The following is a 20,324-nucleotide window of genomic DNA, read 5'->3' on the forward strand; positions in this document are numbered from 1 at the left end:
TTAATAAAGCAATATTTTGTAGTCGGATGATTATTTTATAACTTTCTAATAGTCAAGAGACTTAATAAAACAATACCCTATAGTCGGAGACCATTTGTGAACTTTACCTTTTTATATAATATCTAAATTATTTATAATCTTTTAAAATTAAATATATATATATATATATATATATATATATATATTCAGAATAATATACTTTAAGATTTTTATTTTAATATTTAATTTTAATATATTAGTAAAATATTAATTCAATTAAAAGATATAAAAAATATTATTCTTTCTGTCTTTATTATGTTATTACCTTTTCCTATAAAATAAAATATCACTTTTAAAAGATTTAATACAGTTTAACATGTATATAAGTATTTTTTATATATTTTTATCTAATCTTTATATAAACAAATAATTAAATATCCAGTAATTAATATATAATGTTTTACCATACCATTCTTAGTTATTTTAATAAAATTTTGAAAATATATATTGTTTTATATATAAAAATATTTTTTACTCATAATAAATATAGCAATTTTTTTATTAAAAATATGAGAAACTTAATAATGGTAATTTTAAAAAAATGGTCTATGTTTTTTTTGTTTGAAACTGGGAATAAAAAAATTAAGCTATGGATAATCGATTCATTTGCAGCATTCCAACTAAAATGTATATCCTCTCTTCAACTCAATTATTCCATTACTGGAGCGTATGTGCTCAATGCCTACTTCCCACTCAAGACATAGCAAACTACAAACTCGTCCTAGAAAATGTATTATTTTTTCACGATTAAATTTTCCAACAAGTAATATCCCAATTCTCATTCCTCGGTATTCATCGTGATGAAGTTGTGGGTTTAATCAATCTTTTTCCAAACTGCCATAGCTGGATCACATATTCGAAGCACATGTTACACAGCCTCCACTGCTTCACTACACGCCCTGCATTTGATTGCGGACTCTCTCGCAGCCTTTCATGGCTAATAAGCCATAGGAAAACACGCCCTCGCCGAGGGACATTCACTTTCCAAATGGTCTTTCGAAGTGTATTTATATTTCTTCTATTACCAACTCTGGATGAATTTGCCATGAAAATGAATGCCGTTAGTTTAATTATGCATGTCTTTTTCTTTTCCGGGTAGTAACTAGCTAGTAAAGGTCTAGAAGATATAATTAATCATATTTTTGATTAATTTAATTAGTAAATGTATAGAACATATAATAGACGGGCTTTGTTTTTATTAATAAAAAAATCATTGATTTTGAAATAGATTTCTGAAAAATTCAATTTCATTTAGAGGTCTATAAAAATCAACTAAGAATTATTCTTAATTTTCTATTTGTTGTTTTATATTGATTGCGGTTGATTCAATCAATTATGTGCACTAAATAAAACTGCCTGGAAACATGCTTTATTTCCTACGGTGTAAGGTTCGGAAAGAACACTTTGTGAAGAAAGAAAAACAGAGAAGGAGAAAAATTAACTAATCCTTGATCTGTTATTTTAATTAACTAAAGGAAACATCTTTAAACGCGTTATTATGGAAAGGGAAAGGATTTAAATTAGGGAGACCTACAGAATTGTGATGGATAAGGGTTTAGAGCAGATTGCTGATTTCCAAAAAGAAATTAAAAGAAGAGACAAGTGGAATCATCATGCTTACTTCAACAGGTAGTAAATATGTTATCCATCAAATACAATGATATATTTTATGGAGTTTGTTATAATTTTGGAGATGATATTTTTTTTATAAAAATAATAGATAAAATTTTTCGTATATCAATTTCTTACTTTCAAGGAACGAGAGCTTCAACATTTTGATAACGTACAACGTATAGACAAGGCATTTATATCGGACAAGACTCATGACAGACCCATATAATCTATTATAGCAGATTTAAGATATGACTTTCAAGACTTTTTACCCTACTAACTACAAATAGATATAATAGTTCTATATTTGATGCTCTGAATTAAATACCGCTATAAATATTCCCAAATCACAACTGAACAGGGAGATAGTTAAACGGAGATAGTATTTAGCTAGTTACGAAATGTAACCTAGACTGCAAAGGCATCAGATGAGTGGGAGAGGCCAAGTTGATAATTATAGACTGGTCCATACAAATGTTAATCAGGTTGCAATTAATGACAATAAATGACCAACATCTCCAAAATCAACTCATTGTCTTGCAAGAAGGGGCCCTTCGACTCACGACCACGAGCCTTCTGGTGGAAAACACCTCATCCATTTCCGTGGCATAATCATTACAACAATCTAACTCCAACACTCTGGATTGACACGACATCATAGTAATTTTCAACAGTCCATTAACGCCACTAGTACTATATCACATGTTTTTATGAAACAGACCTTATCTCAATGCCTACTGTTCTTCATAATTGCCTGTTTTTCTTTAATTTATCCGATCATTGCTTTGTCCGATCTTGATTGTAAAGCCAGAATTTAGGCACTAGTTAGGTTCAAGTGTTCAACAAGATACGGTCTTCTTGAACTTTGGTTACCTAGAATATGTAATAATGTTATATATTACATAGACTGCAAGATTTTGATGAATAATTTAACTGATCATCATGGTATGCTTTACGCAAAGTTATAGGCCACACAAAAACACGACAATGAAAACGAGAACAAATGAAGTGGGTCCTTTTCCATTAACAATCATGTATAAGGTACCTAATTAAATATGCATATGAAATAAACTTGGATTAATTTATAAATGTAGTATAAATCGACCCGGGTCATCTTAACTATTCAATGTTCATTTATAAAACGAACAAAAATTTAATCTTCTACCCCTTACCATGCCCCTGATTGTGTCCCACTTATCATTTTTTGACATGTGTCTTCTTTTAACCTTCTCATTTTAACGGCAATACAAAACATTATTTGTTACTAAAATCTGTGCTTAACCACTTCGTCTTCCAGCTTCCGAACAATAGAAATGGATTAATAGATTGTGGGATAAGCTTATGATTTTATGCAAACTCTGTTGATATCAATCTTTATCATAATCTTTAAGCTATGATTTTCCCATAATCATGCAAAAAAGCCATGTTTCAGCTTTCTAGTTCATGACTGTGGAATAATGAAATCAAGAGGGAGGTAGGCATATTAAAAGAAACAATGAAACATAGTTACGAATTCAGGCTTAAATAATGTAAAGCTAATCACATCTTTAAAGATAAATTATTTTCCAGGCTGTTGATTAATCAAGTCTTCAGCAATGGGGCGTAGCTAGCTGCTTGGTTCCTTTTCTTTTACCCCCTTTTTTCCGTGCATGTCTCCCTCACCACCCACCTACTTTAAAAGCATATTAGTTGGCCTTATTATGAAGGTCCTTTCTTCCTCAACTCTCATTTTTCTAGTTATTCTTCATCAAAACCATAGCATATATTCATCTTAAGCAAAACGTGATTCTCTCCCTCCCTCGGTTCTCCAAACATGAAAGGAATGGATATTTTTTGTGCTTCTCAAGCTTCAACAGCCATCTGCTCAAGCGTGGACCACCGTTCCATGGTCCGCCATGGCCATAGGCGTATCGATCGCCAGAATTCTAAGCCTTATGCACCTTGTAATTCATCTCAATTGCCTATAATTCCCAGGCGTTGCCATGAAAAGAGTAGGAAGAACAGTGTTAAGCCAAGTGATGTACGTCGGAAAAGCTCGGCTGATATTTATGATCTAAAAAGCTCTCCGGGTTCGTCTACATGTCTTCTAAGTGATAGACCCTTTATTGATTTCTCGCCATCGGTTCCTACTTCTCAACCCGCAAAACCTAAGCTGCATGAAAGCTCCAACCACAATTCTTCTCCTGCTTTAAAGTCTTCTTCATCTGCTCGGTCTCACGACCAGGTATGTCTTTAATCTCTCTTCTTGTTCATTTGATCGTTAAAAACAGCTACGAAGTAAAGGTTGGATTTCACGTTAATTTCTACTTGAAAATAACAGGTCGTGGTATTGTGGGTTTCAATCCATTGCAAAGGATGTGAAGGAAAATTAAGAAAACATATCTCCAAAATGGAAGGTGAGAATCACTGACTAAAAATAAACTGGAAACCCTAGCTAGTTTAGTGGTTTTGATCATAAAGAAATTGCAGTAAGCCATGGTTTTTTTCCTACTTTTTTTTTTCTGCAGGAGTGACATCATTCAGTATAGATTTACCCACAAAGAAACTGACAGTAAGAGGGGATGTAACTCCCTCAAGCGTTCTAGCAAGCGTGTCAAGGGTGAAGAGTGCTCAGTTATGGCCATCTACTGCACCATCTCAATTTTCTCCAATGGTGAAAATGAGTTACTGATTCAAAAGATAGGGGAAAACAGGGTTTTCTTTCTTTCTTTTAAATGGAATGGTTCACCATGTACTTAGATACCAATCAACATTTGAACTGTAATATAAATTAATCAAATGTAAGGTTTATTCTTGGCAGATATTGTTGTGAAAATTATTATTAACCCTTTGTATGTTGCTTTTGTGTTTTTCTAATCATTTCAATTTCTGATCTCCATATCTGACAGTTTGCGATTGTAAATGGTTATAGAAAGCGAAATTTGGGGGGAATGTCTGAAAAGAGTTTCATCATATATGATTCGGATCAAACAAAGTTACAAAATAACTGGTCCCCAAGCATGAATCCGTCGAGTGATAGTAAAGATGAGTGCAATTATAAGGAGAGCATGATAAACAATTTAGGGTGACGAGTAGCCGTGGTGTGATTGTTTGAACCCTAGCTAGTGGCAGAAGAGAAATTCTAAGGTGGGACAGAATTATTGTATCCTTTTTCTCCTGTCTTCTGGATGGACCGAGAATCTAGTGGGTGAGTTGTACATTCTTCCAATTGGCTTAACATGAACTCAAAACTCAACATCTGTTGTTCTTTCAAATTTTGCTTTTGTTTACTCGCGATGCGATTTATTAAAATAATATTATTATGGATTAAATCTCTAATCATTCATTAATTATTATCCGAAACGATGAAGATATGACCTTCTGCAATCCCCACACCACCTTTGGAGGTGGTGTTGGTCAAACAAGGCTGCTAAAGGTTCACTACAGAAGAAATAAATATGGAGAATAGCTTGCCTTTATTCTTGAAAGAGATAGATTAGGAAATGGATTGACCTTCAACTACAACTTCAAGTTGAGGAGCCAAAAGCTAGGCATATTTGCCCTTATTTTTCCCTTGGCAAGGACCAACCATTGGAAGATAAGTATATAAAAGGAAACTTAAATCACATGGTAATTAAAACTAAAAAAAAGATTTCAATAGTTTTTATATGATTTCTATTAAATCTATTATAAATAATATGTCAAGATTTACTAGATGTTTCTTTCCATCATCATCAACTGTTATCTTTTTATAAAAATAAATAAATAAACATCACATTGTTTCTTGATCTTCGTTTTCTTTCATGAGTCATTATTATTGAATTGGACAAAAGGGAAAAGAGATAGTAATTGGGTAGGTGAGCAGATGAGAAAAATTCCAATTTTCTCATCACATTAATGGCTTGAAAAGTAACTACTACTGTTTCTTCACCTGGTCTTAATGCTTTGCCCTTCATTTATTTTTACCAAGTTTGGACGGCAGCAAAAAGAAAATACTAGAAAAAAAGGTAACAAGGATTCTGCGACTAAATATTTATTTTAAGAACTTTCTTTTTCTATATTAAAAAATTGCATATGATATGATATTAAGGTTGCTAATAAATTGGTTATATATGATTCAACTTTGTGAAAAATACTAAATTATTAATTTGCTCAATTATTGTAATTTGTAATTCCTATGACATTAAGGGTGTGTTTGTTTGTCATAATTGGAATTACGGAATTGGTTTTTCCCGAATTCTCGTTTTTGTTTCACGTAATTCGTTTTCCGGAAAATATTTTCCGTGTTTGTTTTACGTAATTTGTTTTCCGGAAAATGTTTTCCCATGTTTGTTTCACGTAATTGGTTTTCCGAAATGTAATTCATTTTTCTAGTAACAGAATTTCCTTTGTGTTTTCTGTAAAATGACTTACGGATTCATTTTCCGTAAGTCATTTTCTGAACTTTTCACTACAAAGAAATACTCAAACCATTTTATAAATATATGAATAAAAAATATCATTTTCATCAAAATATATATTAAATTAGATAATAATATAAAGAAATAGGAGATAAAAAGAATATAAAATAAGATATATATTTTTATTTTAATAATTATAATAATTTGTATATATAATAAGGAATAAGTATTATATATTTAAAAAAATATAATAAAGAATTAACATATACTAATAATATTTTAAAATAATAACACTATTACTTTACTAAAAATAATATAATTTATAATATTTTATTTCTCTAAAATATACAAAAATAAGATATAATAAATAAAAATGTTAATATTTTAAAAAAATATTAAGTTTTATGATAAATATATTATTATATTTAATATTTGTAATAAATATTTTTAAAAAACTCTTCAACTAGTAGAAAAATGTTTTAAATAACATCTTCCAAACATCATCAAACGTTTCCAGATGTTTTTTTTAATAATATTAATAATAATAAATAAATTATTTAATATTTTAAAATAATAATATTAAGTTTTATGATAAATAATATTATTTATTATATTTAATATTTGTAATAAATAATTTTTAAAAAACTCTTCAACTAGTAGAAAAAATGTTTAAATAACATCTTCCAAACATCATAAAACGTTTTCCAGATGTTTTTTTTTTCAGAAAAATGTAATTCATTTTATGGAAAACATTTTCTGGAAAACGTTTTCCAGAAATATAATTCATTTTCCAGAATTCAAATTCCAATAATTCATTTTCCAAAATTCAAATTCCAATAATTCATTTTTCAGTTCCAATAATTCAAATTCCAATAATTCATTTTCCGGAAAACCAATTACAACCAAACAAACATACCATAAAATCTCTTCTTGCATAATTTAAACCTTTAGCTAAATTTTCATATTATTCATAATTAATCAAATAATAAAAACTAGGAGGGAAGAAGAAATTTGAGTTGGAAATTGATAAATATCCTAGAAAAAGAAGGAAAAAAAAAAAAAGAATTGTAAGGGCAAAGTGAAGGAGCGACCAAAGAGTTGTAGGGGTCAAATTGAAATCCTTATAAACATCCAAAGTATCTTTGTTCATTTTCTTTACTTTCCGGACACTAATCTTTAATTATTGAATATGAAAAATAGTTAATGTTACTATGCTTATAAATTAATTACGTAATCTTTGTGCACAATTTTCAATAGCACGATAATTAGAGTGGTTAGGAGTTAGCTTAGCTCTCAACATAAGGACATATCATAAAGGGACAATCAATCATTCCCTCTGCTCTCATTAATATTGCAAACCGCATACTAAATTTGGGATTTGAGTACTAAAATCAACTTGGAATTATCAATAAATAAATTATGATTAACGAAATTCCGGTGCACATCGACGTTATTGTCAAGTGCTTAGTCCTTGGACGGATACATACTTTTTATCTTCGGACACTATACCCAAGATTTTCATGCTTTGTATGTTCCCAACACAGAAGTTCCTACTTCCTCTCTTCACACCATATCATTTCCCCCCCTTAGATCAAGCCATTAGATTATAACCCAAAATGAAAAATGGTTTCCATTTCAAAAGTCACTGTCAAATTTAAATTCGGCAAAATTTGAAAGATCAATGGGCTTTAGCTTGATCCACCAACCTTCTGTCATCTTAGACATCTTAAAGCTCAGCACTGTCAAAAAAGCTTTGGATATCATCATGTTAGTTGTTTGTTAAAGTTGGGTATTGAGATATAAATGTTCAAACCATATTCCAACATGTCACACCTTATGTGGATAAAACAGTAAGAACAATATTCGCTGATGAGGACACTCACACCTTCCGCCACCTGAAACCAACGCAGAACCGATAATTTCAACTCCTCTGTGTCATTCTTTACGCATGGTATGTTTGGAGGTTCAGCTCCAACAGTAAGGGCTGCGGCTGGGGATCATTCCAGATACTCAAGCCAATGAATTCCTTTCTCGGAACCCAACGGAAGTATCCTCCTGGAAAAAAAAGTGGTGTCCCTCCGATCATGGCCAGCTAACATAGGGAATAAGTACCAACATTTTCCCATTCCCTTGGGGCCGAAAATGTTACACAATAATTAACAGCGGTAATAAAAACTTAATCACAAATGGTAAAGCACACCCACCAACAACTGCTGATCAGTTCCCACAAGAAGCTACACTGCAAAATCACTTCCCTTACGTAGAATGAAAGGGAAATTTACTCATGAAACAACTCTATTTTACCGGCATTTTCATCCCTGGCATACCTGCAAGGGCTGGTCCTAATCACAAACTTTGCAGCCTTCCCAGAAACCTAATGTAAAATGGGCAAAGGTAAATGTAAAACAATGCTTAAGTAGAGAGGACTGAGAAACAGGAAGAAATGGACATACCATGGATGGGTGTTTTAAAATGGAAACATTGTAGTCATTGCTTCCATGGTCACACGAGAGGAAAAGCCTCGAATGTGGAATGCTCTTCCAACTATCTCCAAGAGCAGGTTTGGAAGACCCTTCCTCACTGCCCACTGTGTGATTGATAACCTATAATAAATTTCTTAAGGACTAGTTGTTCCAAGGGGCATTGTTATATTATATGGTCAAAACAATCACTATATTCAAGCAACGGTAATCAAATTTACATTTTTATTGATTAAGTACTAGTAAAAGCCAGTGACAGATCCATAAATATTTTTTTTGGATAACCACAAATATTAACAATACAAAAAAAAAATTTATGTGGAGTTGGCACAAATAAAATTTCAGGGTGAGCACCATCAATAAAATAAATAACTAGCCAAAAGAAATTTAAATTTCAGGGTAGGCACTTGCCCACCCTGTACATCCGCCACTCCTAAAGTTCAAGAGCAAAACTTACAAGTACTGCAAGATTATGCTGATGCGCTAGCCTTTTCAGCAAATATCCAGCAGATAACATCAAAGCTCGCCCTGTATCCATCAACTTTGAATTTATAACTCTTTATAAGCAGTATATGATATATTCAATCCTACGAAGGAACAAGCATGGTATACAGAGAAAACCATCGGTTTTCACTTTTCCTTTTTACTAGAAAAAAATCTTATATCTAAACATTCATCAAGAGACCCTGCAAATAAATATACAAGTATAACCTATCAGAGAAAAAAATGAGGTATGCATATACACCTTGCGTGCTATTGCTTCCAAGTACAGGGGAGATAAGCAAAGAAATTGAATCAACTATTAGCAGCCGCATCCGACAACCTCCTCCTCCATCCTGAACCAATGTTCACTTGGCCAATAACACTAGAAAAAAAGTCGATCAAAGCTTAAGGGTATGGGAGCTTCATCTAAATGAAACCTGATATCTCAAATGAGATTCTAGCTGATGTAGCACATGAAACATTGCAAAGATGTCGAACACAGAATGACATAATATGTTGCTCATTACTTTTTGCAGAATCCGGTTTTTGTCCTGCATAGTTACAAACAAGTAGAGACCAAAATCAGTTTCAATCAAAAACAACAATGCCAATGAAGGGTATAAGAGAAAGAAAGAAACTAACATATCAAAATAACACTAAGAGGATGATATGTTTCACCTGAGCAGATGCAAGATCATTGGTCTTTCCAAGGAAGTAGGCAATGCGTTCAGGTGAAAATGAGTTACCTGTATCTAAGTACAGCACCATATGATTACTTGCAACATTTGATGCTGTTTGTAGGCAAACCTAAACATCACCAAGAATTTGAATCAGCTTTCAAAAAAACATAAAAAAACCAAAATTTAATGATGAAACAAAGAGCAAAGATGATTGATCTCATATGACTAGTTAACATTCACTACCAAGAAGTTGAGCAAAGAGCACCATAGATACAATCAAAGACATCACAGTTTCAGCATCAATTTTAACTTAACCTACCAGCAGCGCTTTATTGACCTTGAAAAAGTGCATTGGTCATACAAGGGAAACATTCTTACTTGTGTTTTACCAGAAGATGATGGTCCAACTAATTCAGTTAATTGACCAATATGAACCCCACCACCACCAAGTAACAAATCAATCCTACATTAACAATATTTAGTGATGATGAAATCATCAAACTTTTCATTGTAATTACAATGAAAAAATTGAAAATTTTACCCTTGAATTCCAGTTGGTAAGACGTGTTTATTCCTTTTAGCATCCTCCAACAATTGCATTCCATTCAACCATGGCTGATGCATATCATCTATGATAGACAGAACTTGTGTAATTCCCTACATATTGCCCAGCCAAAAGAATTTAAGAAAAAATAGTTCGCTACAATTACTAAAAACAAACGATATGAAATAAGAGTTTCCTTCAATTTAACCTCCTTTAATCTTTCAGAAGACATGCTTTGTTCCGCAAAAGCAGCTAACATATAGAGAGATCGTGAATCAGGAAATCTTCAACTGAAAAGAGTTGGCATGAAAAAAATGAAATAATTAGACAGACCAAAAATGGAAAGAAGGGGTAGAAAACAAAGATATTTCACTGCGTAGAAATATAAACGGACCTGAGAAAATGCCATGAGAAGCGCAGAAGTTTCGGAAACCGGAATCTATGATTGGATACTCAGTCTCTAGATTTTTCAGTGGCGCCATGTATTTGTCTAAACTGGATACACAGAAGGATGAGAGTCAGCTTCGCTTTTTTCTCCAATTCATCATCGGCTTGAAAATTCGTCTCTTCGCACCCCGATGAAAACACTCTCATCCGTTTGATTAAGAAAGATCTAAAACCACACAAAGATGGCCGGATATACGGCTCCACGACTTCGTACGGTGTAACCAGAACCACAAGATCACTGCCCACTGCAATAAAGAGTGCAGCTGACAAAGGACGCGGCTTGACAGCCTGGCGTTGGCCCCAGCTCTCGAAACAAAAAGAAAAAAAGAAAAAAAAGCGTCACTCAAAACCACCCCCAATGCCAATATTCAGCCTTATCTCTCTTACCTACCGTCCCTCTCCCTAATGTAGTTCACAGGCCATGGCTCCATCTAAACCTCTCCATCTCTTTTTAATTTTAACGGTCACGATCAATCTCTGCTCTGCCGAGTTACCTTCTTTTCGAGAAGCGCCGGCATTTCGAAACGGTAGAGAATGTCCCAGAACGACATGGTCATCCCTCGACAAACATATCCACAACCCTTCCATTATCCACATCGCCATGACCTTAGACACCGCTTACCTCCGTGGATCCGTCGCCGGAGTCTACTCCGTCCTCCACCACGCCACTTGTCCCGAGAACATCGCCTTCCATTTCATCACCACGCACAGCCATGGCGCTAAACTAACGCGCGCCATTACCACCACATTTCCTTACCTCAATTTCCACATCTACTACTTCAACACTAACCTCGTCAAAGGAAAGATCTCGACCTCCATCCGACGTGCGCTAGATCAGCCTTTGAATTACGCTCGTATGTACTTGGCTGATCTTCTTCCGGCTGGAGTCCGCCGGATCATCTACTTTGATTCTGACCTCATCGTCGTCGATGACGTCATTAATTTATGGAGCATCAATTTGAGAGGTCACGTATTGGGAGCTCCCGAGTACTGCCACGCCAACTTCACCAACTACTTCACCTCCAAATTCTGGTCGAACCCGGTATTTACGGCGCCGTTCAAAGGGAGATCGAGAAACCCGTGTTACTTCAACACTGGCGTTATGGTAATCGATTTGTGGAAATGGAGAGAAGGGAAATACACGGAGAAATTAGAGAACTGGATGAAGATTCAGAAACGATATCGTATCTACGAGCTTGGTTCTTTGCCTCCATTTTTGTTAGTTTTCGCCGGTGAGGTGGAAGGGATGGAGCACCGATGGAACCAGCACGGGCTCGGCGGTGATAACTTGGAAGGCTTATGCCGGGCTCTTCACCCTGGTCCAGTTAGCTTGTTGCATTGGAGCGGTAAGGGAAAGCCATGGCTCAGGATCGATTCGAAGAAACCTTGTCCGTTGGATTCCTTGTGGGCTCCTTACGATCTGTTTCGTTATCCGTCTTTGTTCTCCGACAGCTAATGTTCATCGAAAATTTCGTTAAAGAATGAGGACACGTGTAAAAATAAGAAATCACCTTGCAACCTGCTCGATAAGTGAAAATATGGAGTTACCAACCGCGGTGACTTTTCAAATTTTCATCTTAAAAGTTAAAAGTAAAGATCCTTTTGTTTACGAAAATGGGGGGAGTGGGAGTTTAAAGGTGTTATCCACTTTCTTTTTGTTATATTATATTCACTCGGTTTAATGTTGTCTAGATCATGACAATATGTAAATAAGTAGATGTGACTTCGTGCGGATGTATCGCTTTTATTATTTTTTTTTCATTTTTTGTGTTATTAAAATATTCCATAATGGAAATTTTTGTGTATATTTTCTATGAAATCTTCGTTACTGGAATTTATGATGTCGACCAAAAAAAAAAGTTGTCACGGGTAACGTTAAATGTAATCTATTGTTTTGACGATCGATTGACGCATAATTATATACGGATGAATTATTATTTTGATAATTTTTTTGTTACTCAAGAGTTAAATTTTTAACTTGTAATATAAAAAGAGATTTCAAAAAATTTCTTTAAAATTTAAAATTTTCTAATTCATAATGTTTTCTTCTAAACTAAAATAATGGGAATGTAGTGAAAGAGAATAAAAATAATATATTTTAATTTCATGTTGATCATATAAAAATGACATTATCATATCCAATTAAAGATCGGATTACGATTTGTGTTTTATTTATTTTGAAGGGATTTAAAATAATAAAACTGAGGGGGAAAGAGAACAAATATTCTTATACTTATTTTATGGGTGTTTTTCTCGAAAAATTATCGATAATCGGTATATTTACCGATCTAACATTGATCAGACTATATTTCCCGATCTAACACCCTTAGCAGTAAAGCGCGCCCCCTGCATCGCGTTATATGTTGATTTAACGTCACGTGGGGTAAGACACGCTTCAAGATATGAATACACGCGGGTATAACGCGGTCCCTGGGGCGCGCCTGGTTATTTTTCCCACACACTACGCGAGGCCCCATTTTGGTTTATCTTTTAACGTTTTAAGGTTTATCCCATTCTAACAATGCAGCCGCAACATTAATGTGAAACTCAGTCATTACTACACTTAGACCTAAATAGAAACAGTTTTGCTTTGGGTGATAATCATAGATCACAAGCCTTTCTCCTTTGGCTTGAAAACAAGTTGGGGATCCGACCGGAGAGGGAGTTGTTGTGGATACTAAGGAGCCGAAGCTGGTCGAGCCGGGAGAGGGAGTTGGTGGGAAAAACACCACGTAAGCCGAAATTTTGAAGGTTATAGCGGACGACACGACCTTGGGCACATTTGACGCCGTGCCATTGGCAGTAGTCGAAGCGCTTGTTGAGTGTGTAAAGCTGCTTGTTGTCGAGGTCGGCCTTGGATTTGAAGGAGAGGATGGAAACGGCGTCGGAGGGGAACAACAAGTTGGTTTGCGGAGGGTAAGTTATAGGCCTGGAAAAACAGGTTAAAAATTCCCAGAAGAAGATGAAGAGAAGAAGCAAAGATTTGAACTTTGTTTTTGGCATTTTTGCTTTTGTTTAAAAGATTGAAGCTGAATTTGTTTTAATTGTTTCGGAAAGGTAGTGAGTGAAAGACTCACGTGACTGACACAAAACACCATTCCACTCATCAGCGCGTGACTCGTATCACTTCATTTATTTTTTTTCTTTTTCCTTTTTAATTTTAAATTAATTTAGTTAACTCCTTTTATATATATTATTATATATAGTTTTGCACGTATAACGTAACAATGAGCTGAGTGTGGGAAAAAGAACCCAATAAAGGTAAGGCGCGTCTCAGGGCCGTGTTATACTCGTGCATTTATGTCAGCATAAGGCGCGTTTCAGTGGCGTGTCTTATCCCACGTGACGCCAAATCAGTATAAAACGTGGTACAAGAGGCACGCTTTCCTACTAAAGGTGTTAGATCGAGAAATATAGTCTGACCGGTGCATGATCGGAAAATATACCGTTGAACGGTGATTTTTCGGGAAAATCACCAATTTTATGTTGAAAACAATGATAAGCGGTAAATTAAATACTTATACAGAAGGATATCGACCATAGAAAGTACGAAGTTCAAATTTATGTCAACTTTAACGATAAAAGTACTCAAAACATAATGTTTTGATGAATGAGTTAATAATTATCGATAGAATGATTAATTAATAAAATTAAATGCTTAATACAAAAAATAATTGTCTAAGTACACTCAAAATATGTTTACTATTTAAAGAATTTTTTACTAAAATAGGTGTTTAATGTTTATAACGTTATACTTTTAGGTATCCGGATATTAATCGCCATAAAAATCTCGTTAAGTGACACATATCACGTTTTAGTAATTTTGAGAATTTTTATTTAAAATAAAAAAAATAAAAAATATTTTTTAATCTTAAAAAACCCCAAAACTTTTAAAACCTTAATTTTAATCCTTTGCCACTGTCGGCCGCCAGTAACTTCGTCAATCGACTGGACACACAATGACTTGTGACCAGCCAATCACCCACGACCAAAAACCTCATACTTTCACAACTGATCGAACGCCTAAAACAATATAAATGAAAGATTTTATTTTAGGATTTTGAATTCCTAAAAAACCCTTTTGGTTGTGGTAATCAGGTGTTTGATCGAATGTGGTTGTCAACCGTTTGCCATATGGTCGATCGTGGCAGTCGGTCGTGACAATCAACTGTGGTAGTCGATCTTTGGCTGCTGGCAGGGGAGGAGAAGACGTGGGAGGGAGTGGGGGATGTTTTTACTTAATAAAAAATATGTTTATTATTATAAAAATATAAAAATTACAAAATATAATGTTAAGCACCTAAAAGTATAACAGATAAAACGTTAGACATCTATTTTAAGTCAAAAAAAAATTCTTTAAGCACCAAATTGTATTTTAAGATATAATTTAGGCACTTATTTTGGTATTAAGCCAAAACTAAATAATGATAATAAAAAAATTAATTGAATAATTAAAATAGAAATAAAAATAAACTAAATGATTAAAAAATAATTTATCCGCTTTGAATACGCATTTTAATGTTTTGATGGGTGGGTTTAAAGAAGATAAATTGATAGAGTTTGAATTGTGAGTTTAAATCAACTTTCACCATAATTACGTTGGGAGATTGAGAATTCCAGGTCTGGACATATATAAATCAAATATCCTTTAATATTATACATATATTTTTTTAGGATCAGACTTTATTATGATAACTTGGTGGTGCGGGAGAGCTTAATTATTATAATACATCACAGTTTGGGCATCAACTTTAACTTCACCTCCGCAGCGCTTCATTGATATTAAAAATGTGGATTCATAGGAAATATTATTACCTGTGTGTTTACCAGACGATGATTGTAACAAATCAATCCTACATGATGATAAAATCATCCAACTTCCCACTGTAATTACAAACTCCCTGATGTTTATTCCTTTTAGCATCTTCCAACACCCCCATTCCCTTCAACCATGGCTGATGATGCGTACATGCCCCCCACCATAAGGAGATTTAAAAACGAAGAAATGAAGATAAGAGTTCCCTTGAATTCTTAACCTCCTCTAATCTCTCAGGACAAACATTTTGTTCTGCTGAAGCAGCTAACATAGATAGATCACGAATCAGGAAATCGTCAACTGAAAAGAGTTCACGTGAAATATGTAATAATTGGACTGATCAAAAACTGAAAGAAAAAGGGGGAGAGAAAACAATGATATTTCATTGTGTAACGGACCCATGACAAGTTTCGGAAACTGGATTCTATGATTGGATACTCCTTTCAATGTCCCCTCTTGTATTCCTGTAAACTGTATTTGGTGGTGGAGGTGGAGGTGGAGAAGTCGGGGTTTATAGTTATTTGTTTGCTTCATGGAAAAAAAAAAAGAACAGAGGAAGAGATGGAGAAAAATTCAGTTAATACATGTGGCTGCCAGCTGGGATTCGAGCCCAGGTCTCTACGGAAACAACGTAAAATTGTAACACCCCTAACTCATATTCGACCCGAATACAAGTCTGAGATGTCACATTGACTTTTCAAACTTTGATTCTTAAAGAAAAATCCCGGGAATTTAAAACTTTCATTAAAACAAAATACTTTAATTTACATAAAAGATACCACTTAATACAAAATCGATTAGAGCATTCTTAATTAATCACTTATTACATATCAACACTTTATACAAACAAAATATCTACTTTATCAAATACTTCTGATCTGATTTCTTAGTAATGTTGTTGTCCGTGCCACTGCTATTCTGAATCTTCTTATTTCTCGGTACCTACGTGTAAATCACTTACACGCTAAGTCATAGACTTAGTGAGCAATAAATGAATATGCAACAATATCTTCATGAATATGCATTCTTACCATTTCCTTCATGACATTTCAATATGCATGTATCTATTACACAATAACATATATAATCATATCATGCATGTACAAGACTTACATTCTTGTACCACTTTCACTTTACTTTTTATTTCAATTGTCCATGTATATTATTGAGAATAGAGGTATGTGAGTGCATTGAGGTTGTGCACTAATGATGTCACCACAGCTCGTATCAATTCCCTCATGGGGCACCGAATCTTAGTTCAGTATTCATCCCGAAGGACTGTCATATATGTCCCACAGGACCACTACATCCCGAAGGACTATTATACCCTCGACTCTTGGCATGCCAATTACACCTATAGCTCTCATATCGTATACTATGGGCATTATTCTTATATTTCATATGTTCATGTACTCATGTCATTTCTCTTGTGATCATGTAGCTCATGTCATGTTCTCATATCACTTCTCATATCACATGTGTATTTGAATCTATTCATATATATACATCATTTATCCAATCACATGAACATATATATGCCTTATGAATGTATTAGAATAATTATCATGTATGCATGTTCACAACTATTGTACTATGAAAATCAATATAGGAATTAGACTTATCACAAGTCTTATTCCATTATACTATACATATAGTATGCACTCACCTTAGCTTTGCTTTGATTCGATTCTAATCATTTGATCGTTCCGGAATAAGCTTACTTTTAGTATCTACATAATCACACATGGATATGTATCAGTATTATAGCTAATATACTCTAACAGTTCACTCTTTAGATTAAGATAAATGTCAATTTCCTCTTTTAATGAAGGTATGCATCGATGCACTAGTTGTGCATCGGTGCATAAAATGCATTCGATGTTTTATTATTAATGGGATGCATCGATGCATGCCTTATGCATCGATGCACTAATTGCATTCGATCTTTTTATTTTAAAAGAGTACATCGATGCACTACCTGTGCATCGATACACCTTCAAACACTTTCTGGGTTTTAACCTTGATGCATCTATGCACTATGAATATGCATCGATGCACTCTGCCCAGAATCCTCTTTTTGAACCCGAAAATTCATTCATTTTGGATTAAATCCTTCATGTTTAATCCTCTTTTTCATTCTTAACTATAGTACACATCCTTAAACCAATTTATACTCATTTATTTCATCTTAAACCTCCAAATTATATCCTTCATATGTAATTTAAGAATTACATCAATAAATCAACATGTTTGAATTCCACTTTTAACACTTCGTATATCTTAACTAGATTGATGACAAGTAAAATTTAACTTTTAATTCTAGTTATGAACTCTATTCCAAGATTTCATTTAAGAACTTCAAATCTTAAATCTCTCCTAACTCAATCATCCTTTGATGTTAAGATAACTTAAGTTTTCCTTAAGTTTAGTTATCATCTAATAATCAAAACCCAATATTAAATTTAACAAGAAACTCAATAATCAGAAGTCTTACCTTTGCTTTGGTTCACACGCACAAAGAAGAAAGAAGAAGAAGAGAACTCTAGAAGTCTTGGGGTGTTTTCTCTCCTTCCACCCACGTGTATCCTTATATATACATACTTATCCCTTCTTTAATTATTTTTCCTTGCAATTACTCTATTGTCCTTTCATTCATTCTTCCTTTCAATTCTATCCTACACAATAATTTACATGTAAATCTTTATACTATTCATTCATTTTATTTTAGCCACCAAATTCTGAGACTTTACAATTTAGTCACTAACACGGTATTGAGGATGCTACAACTCTCCCCCTTAAGAAAATTCGTCCCCGAATTTTCATTATGCAAAGAGGTAGAGGTACTTAATCCTCATGTCCTCTTCACGTTCCCATGTTGCTTCCTCTACTTTGTGATTCCTCCACAAGACCTTAACCAATAGAATAGTCTTGTTCCTTAGTTGCTTGACTTCGTGAGCTAATATTTGAACAGGTTCTTCCTCATAAGTTAAATCTGGTCGAACTTCAATTTCTTCAGGAGTCACAATGTGGGATGGATCAGATCGATATTTCCTAAACATTGAGACATTAAAGACATTGTGTATCTTTTCCATTTCAGGTGGCAAAATTAGGTGATATGCTACTGGTCCTACTCTCTTAGTAATCTCGTAAGGTCCAATGAATCGAGGACTCAACTTTCCTTTCCGTCCAAACCTCAATACTTTCTTCCACGGAGACACTTTCAAGAACACTTTATCTCCGACTTGAAATTCAATCTCTTTCCTTTTTAAATCAGCATACGATTTCTATCTATCAGCTGCAGCTTTCAGATTATTCTGAATTACTTGAACTTTCTCTTCCGTATTCTGAACCAACTCAGGACCAATAACTTCTCAATCCTTAAGTTCATATCAGTTCAAGGGCGTACGACATCTTCTTCCATATAGAGCTTCATAGGGAGCCATTTTGATGCTTGACTGATAACTATTATTGTACGCAAATTCAGCAAGTGGTAAATACCTTTCCCACGATCCTTTGAATTCAATGACACAAGCTCTTAGCATATCCTCCAGAATTTGAATAGTTCACTCGGATTGACCATCGGTTTGAGGATGAAACGATGTACTGAAGTTCAACCGAGTTCCTAGTGCTCCATGTAATGACTTCCAAAACCGTGATGTGAATCTAGGATCTCGATCAGAAACTATGGAAATAGGTACACCATGCAAACGTATAATCTCTCTAATATACAGTTCCTCATACTTATCCATGGAGAAATCAGTTCGTACCGGAATAAAATGGGCTGACTTAGTCAATCTATCTACGATCACCCAGATTAAATCCTTTTTGTTCAGAGTTAAAGGCAACCCCGTGACAAAATCCATCGTTATGTTTTCCCATTTCCATTGAGGAATTGAAATTGATTGTAACAATCCTGACGGAACCTGATGCTCAGCTTTGACTTGTTGACAAGTCAAACACTTTGATATAAATTTCGTAATGTCTTTCTTCATTCCCGGCCACCAATATCGACTCTTGAGATCCATATATATTTTATTCCCTCCCAGATGCATTGTCAATAGACTACAATGAGCTTCCGTTAACAAATCATTCTTTAATTCATCATCATCTGGAATTACCAATCTTTCTCGATAATACAAATTCTCATCTGACTTAATCTCATAATCTGTACCCTCTCCATTTCTTATCTGTTGGATCTTCTTTAAACACTTTCCATCTTTAGCTTGCAATTCTTTAATTTGATCTAGCCATACTGGCTTGACAGTCAATTCTGCACAAATTGCACCATCTTCTCTTAACGATAATCTAGCATCAAGAGTTCGTAAAGCTACAAACGTCTTTCTACTCAAGGCATCAACTACCAAATTTGCCTTTCTGGGATGGAAATCAATCACAACATCATAATCCTTGAGAAATTCCACCCATCTTCTTTGTCTTAAATTCAAATCTTTTTGAGTCATAAAGTATTTTAAGCTCTTATGATCCGTATACAAGTAGCACTTTTCACCATACAAGTAGTGACGCCAGATCTTTAAAGCAAACACTACTGCCGCCATCTCTAGGTCGTGTGTTGGATAATTCTTTTCATGCGGTTTTAGTTGTCTCAAAGCATAGGCCACCACCTTGCCTTCTTGCATTAATACGCATCCCAAACCAATATGAGGCGCATCACCATACACTATAAAGTTCTTGCCAGGCTCAGGTTGAACTAACACTGGAGCTTCTGTAAGAATCTTCTTTAACTTTTCAAAACTCTCTTGACATTCTTGAGTCCAAAAAAATTTTACTTCCTTTTTCAACAGTTTAGTTAGGGGTAATGCTATGATCGAAAAGTTTTTAACGAAC

General features: G+C 34.2%; 2 protein-coding genes and 1 pseudogene across 3 annotated transcripts; 2 read left to right on the forward strand and 1 right to left on the reverse strand.

The window, feature by feature from the left end:
- Nucleotides 1–3,315: 3,315 nt before the first annotated feature.
- Nucleotides 3,316–7,113, forward strand: LOC120194217 (protein SODIUM POTASSIUM ROOT DEFECTIVE 3-like). 2 transcript variants are annotated; one of them, XM_039196599.1, is made up of 4 exons: nt 3,316–3,874; nt 3,971–4,046; nt 4,158–4,329; nt 7,076–7,113. In XM_039196599.1, the coding sequence occupies exons 1-3, from the start codon at nt 3,464–3,466 to the stop codon at nt 4,319–4,321; spliced, it is 651 nt and encodes a 216-aa protein (XP_039052530.1). In that variant the 5' UTR covers nt 3,316–3,463; the 3' UTR covers nt 4,322–4,329; nt 7,076–7,113. The 2 variants fall into 2 exon arrangements, with proteins under 2 accessions (XP_039052530.1, XP_039052529.1); XM_039196598.1 differs by lacking the exon at nt 7,076–7,113 and having other exon boundaries at nt 4,158–4,339.
- A 299-nt stretch (nt 7,114–7,412) lies between these two features.
- Nucleotides 7,413–11,058, reverse strand: LOC120194216 (annotated as a pseudogene).
- LOC120194215 (probable galacturonosyltransferase-like 3) lies at nt 11,040–12,214 on the forward strand. Its single transcript, XM_039196597.1, has one exon. The coding sequence runs from the start codon at nt 11,085–11,087 to the stop codon at nt 12,117–12,119; it is 1,035 nt and encodes a 344-aa protein (XP_039052528.1). The 5' UTR covers nt 11,040–11,084; the 3' UTR covers nt 12,120–12,214.
- The last annotated feature ends 8,110 nt before the right edge of the window (nt 12,215–20,324 follow it).

The sequence above is a fragment of the Hibiscus syriacus genome, unplaced genomic scaffold (assembly GCF_006381635.1).
Source record: "Hibiscus syriacus cultivar Baekdansim isolate YM2019G1 unplaced genomic scaffold, ASM638163v2 tig00116997_pilon, whole genome shotgun sequence".
NCBI lineage: Eukaryota > Viridiplantae > Streptophyta > Magnoliopsida > Malvales > Malvaceae > Hibiscus > Hibiscus syriacus.

What these genes read in the sequence shown, in the direction of transcription:
- LOC120194217 (XM_039196599.1), top strand. Translation starts at nt 3,464, where the DNA reads ATGAAAGGAATGGATATTTTTTGTGCTTCTCAAGCTTCAACAGCCATC. An exon ending in CTGCTCGGTCTCACGACCAG is followed by an intron (nt 3,875 to 3,970) that starts GTATGTCTTTAA and finishes TGAAAATAACAG; the next exon opens with GTCGTGGTATTGTGGGTTTC. An exon ending in ACATATCTCCAAAATGGAAG is followed by an intron (nt 4,047 to 4,157) that starts GTGAGAATCACT and finishes TTTTTTCTGCAG; the next exon opens with GAGTGACATCATTCAGTATA.
- LOC120194215 (XM_039196597.1), top strand. Translation starts at nt 11,085, where the DNA reads ATGGCTCCATCTAAACCTCTCCATCTCTTTTTAATTTTAACGGTCACG.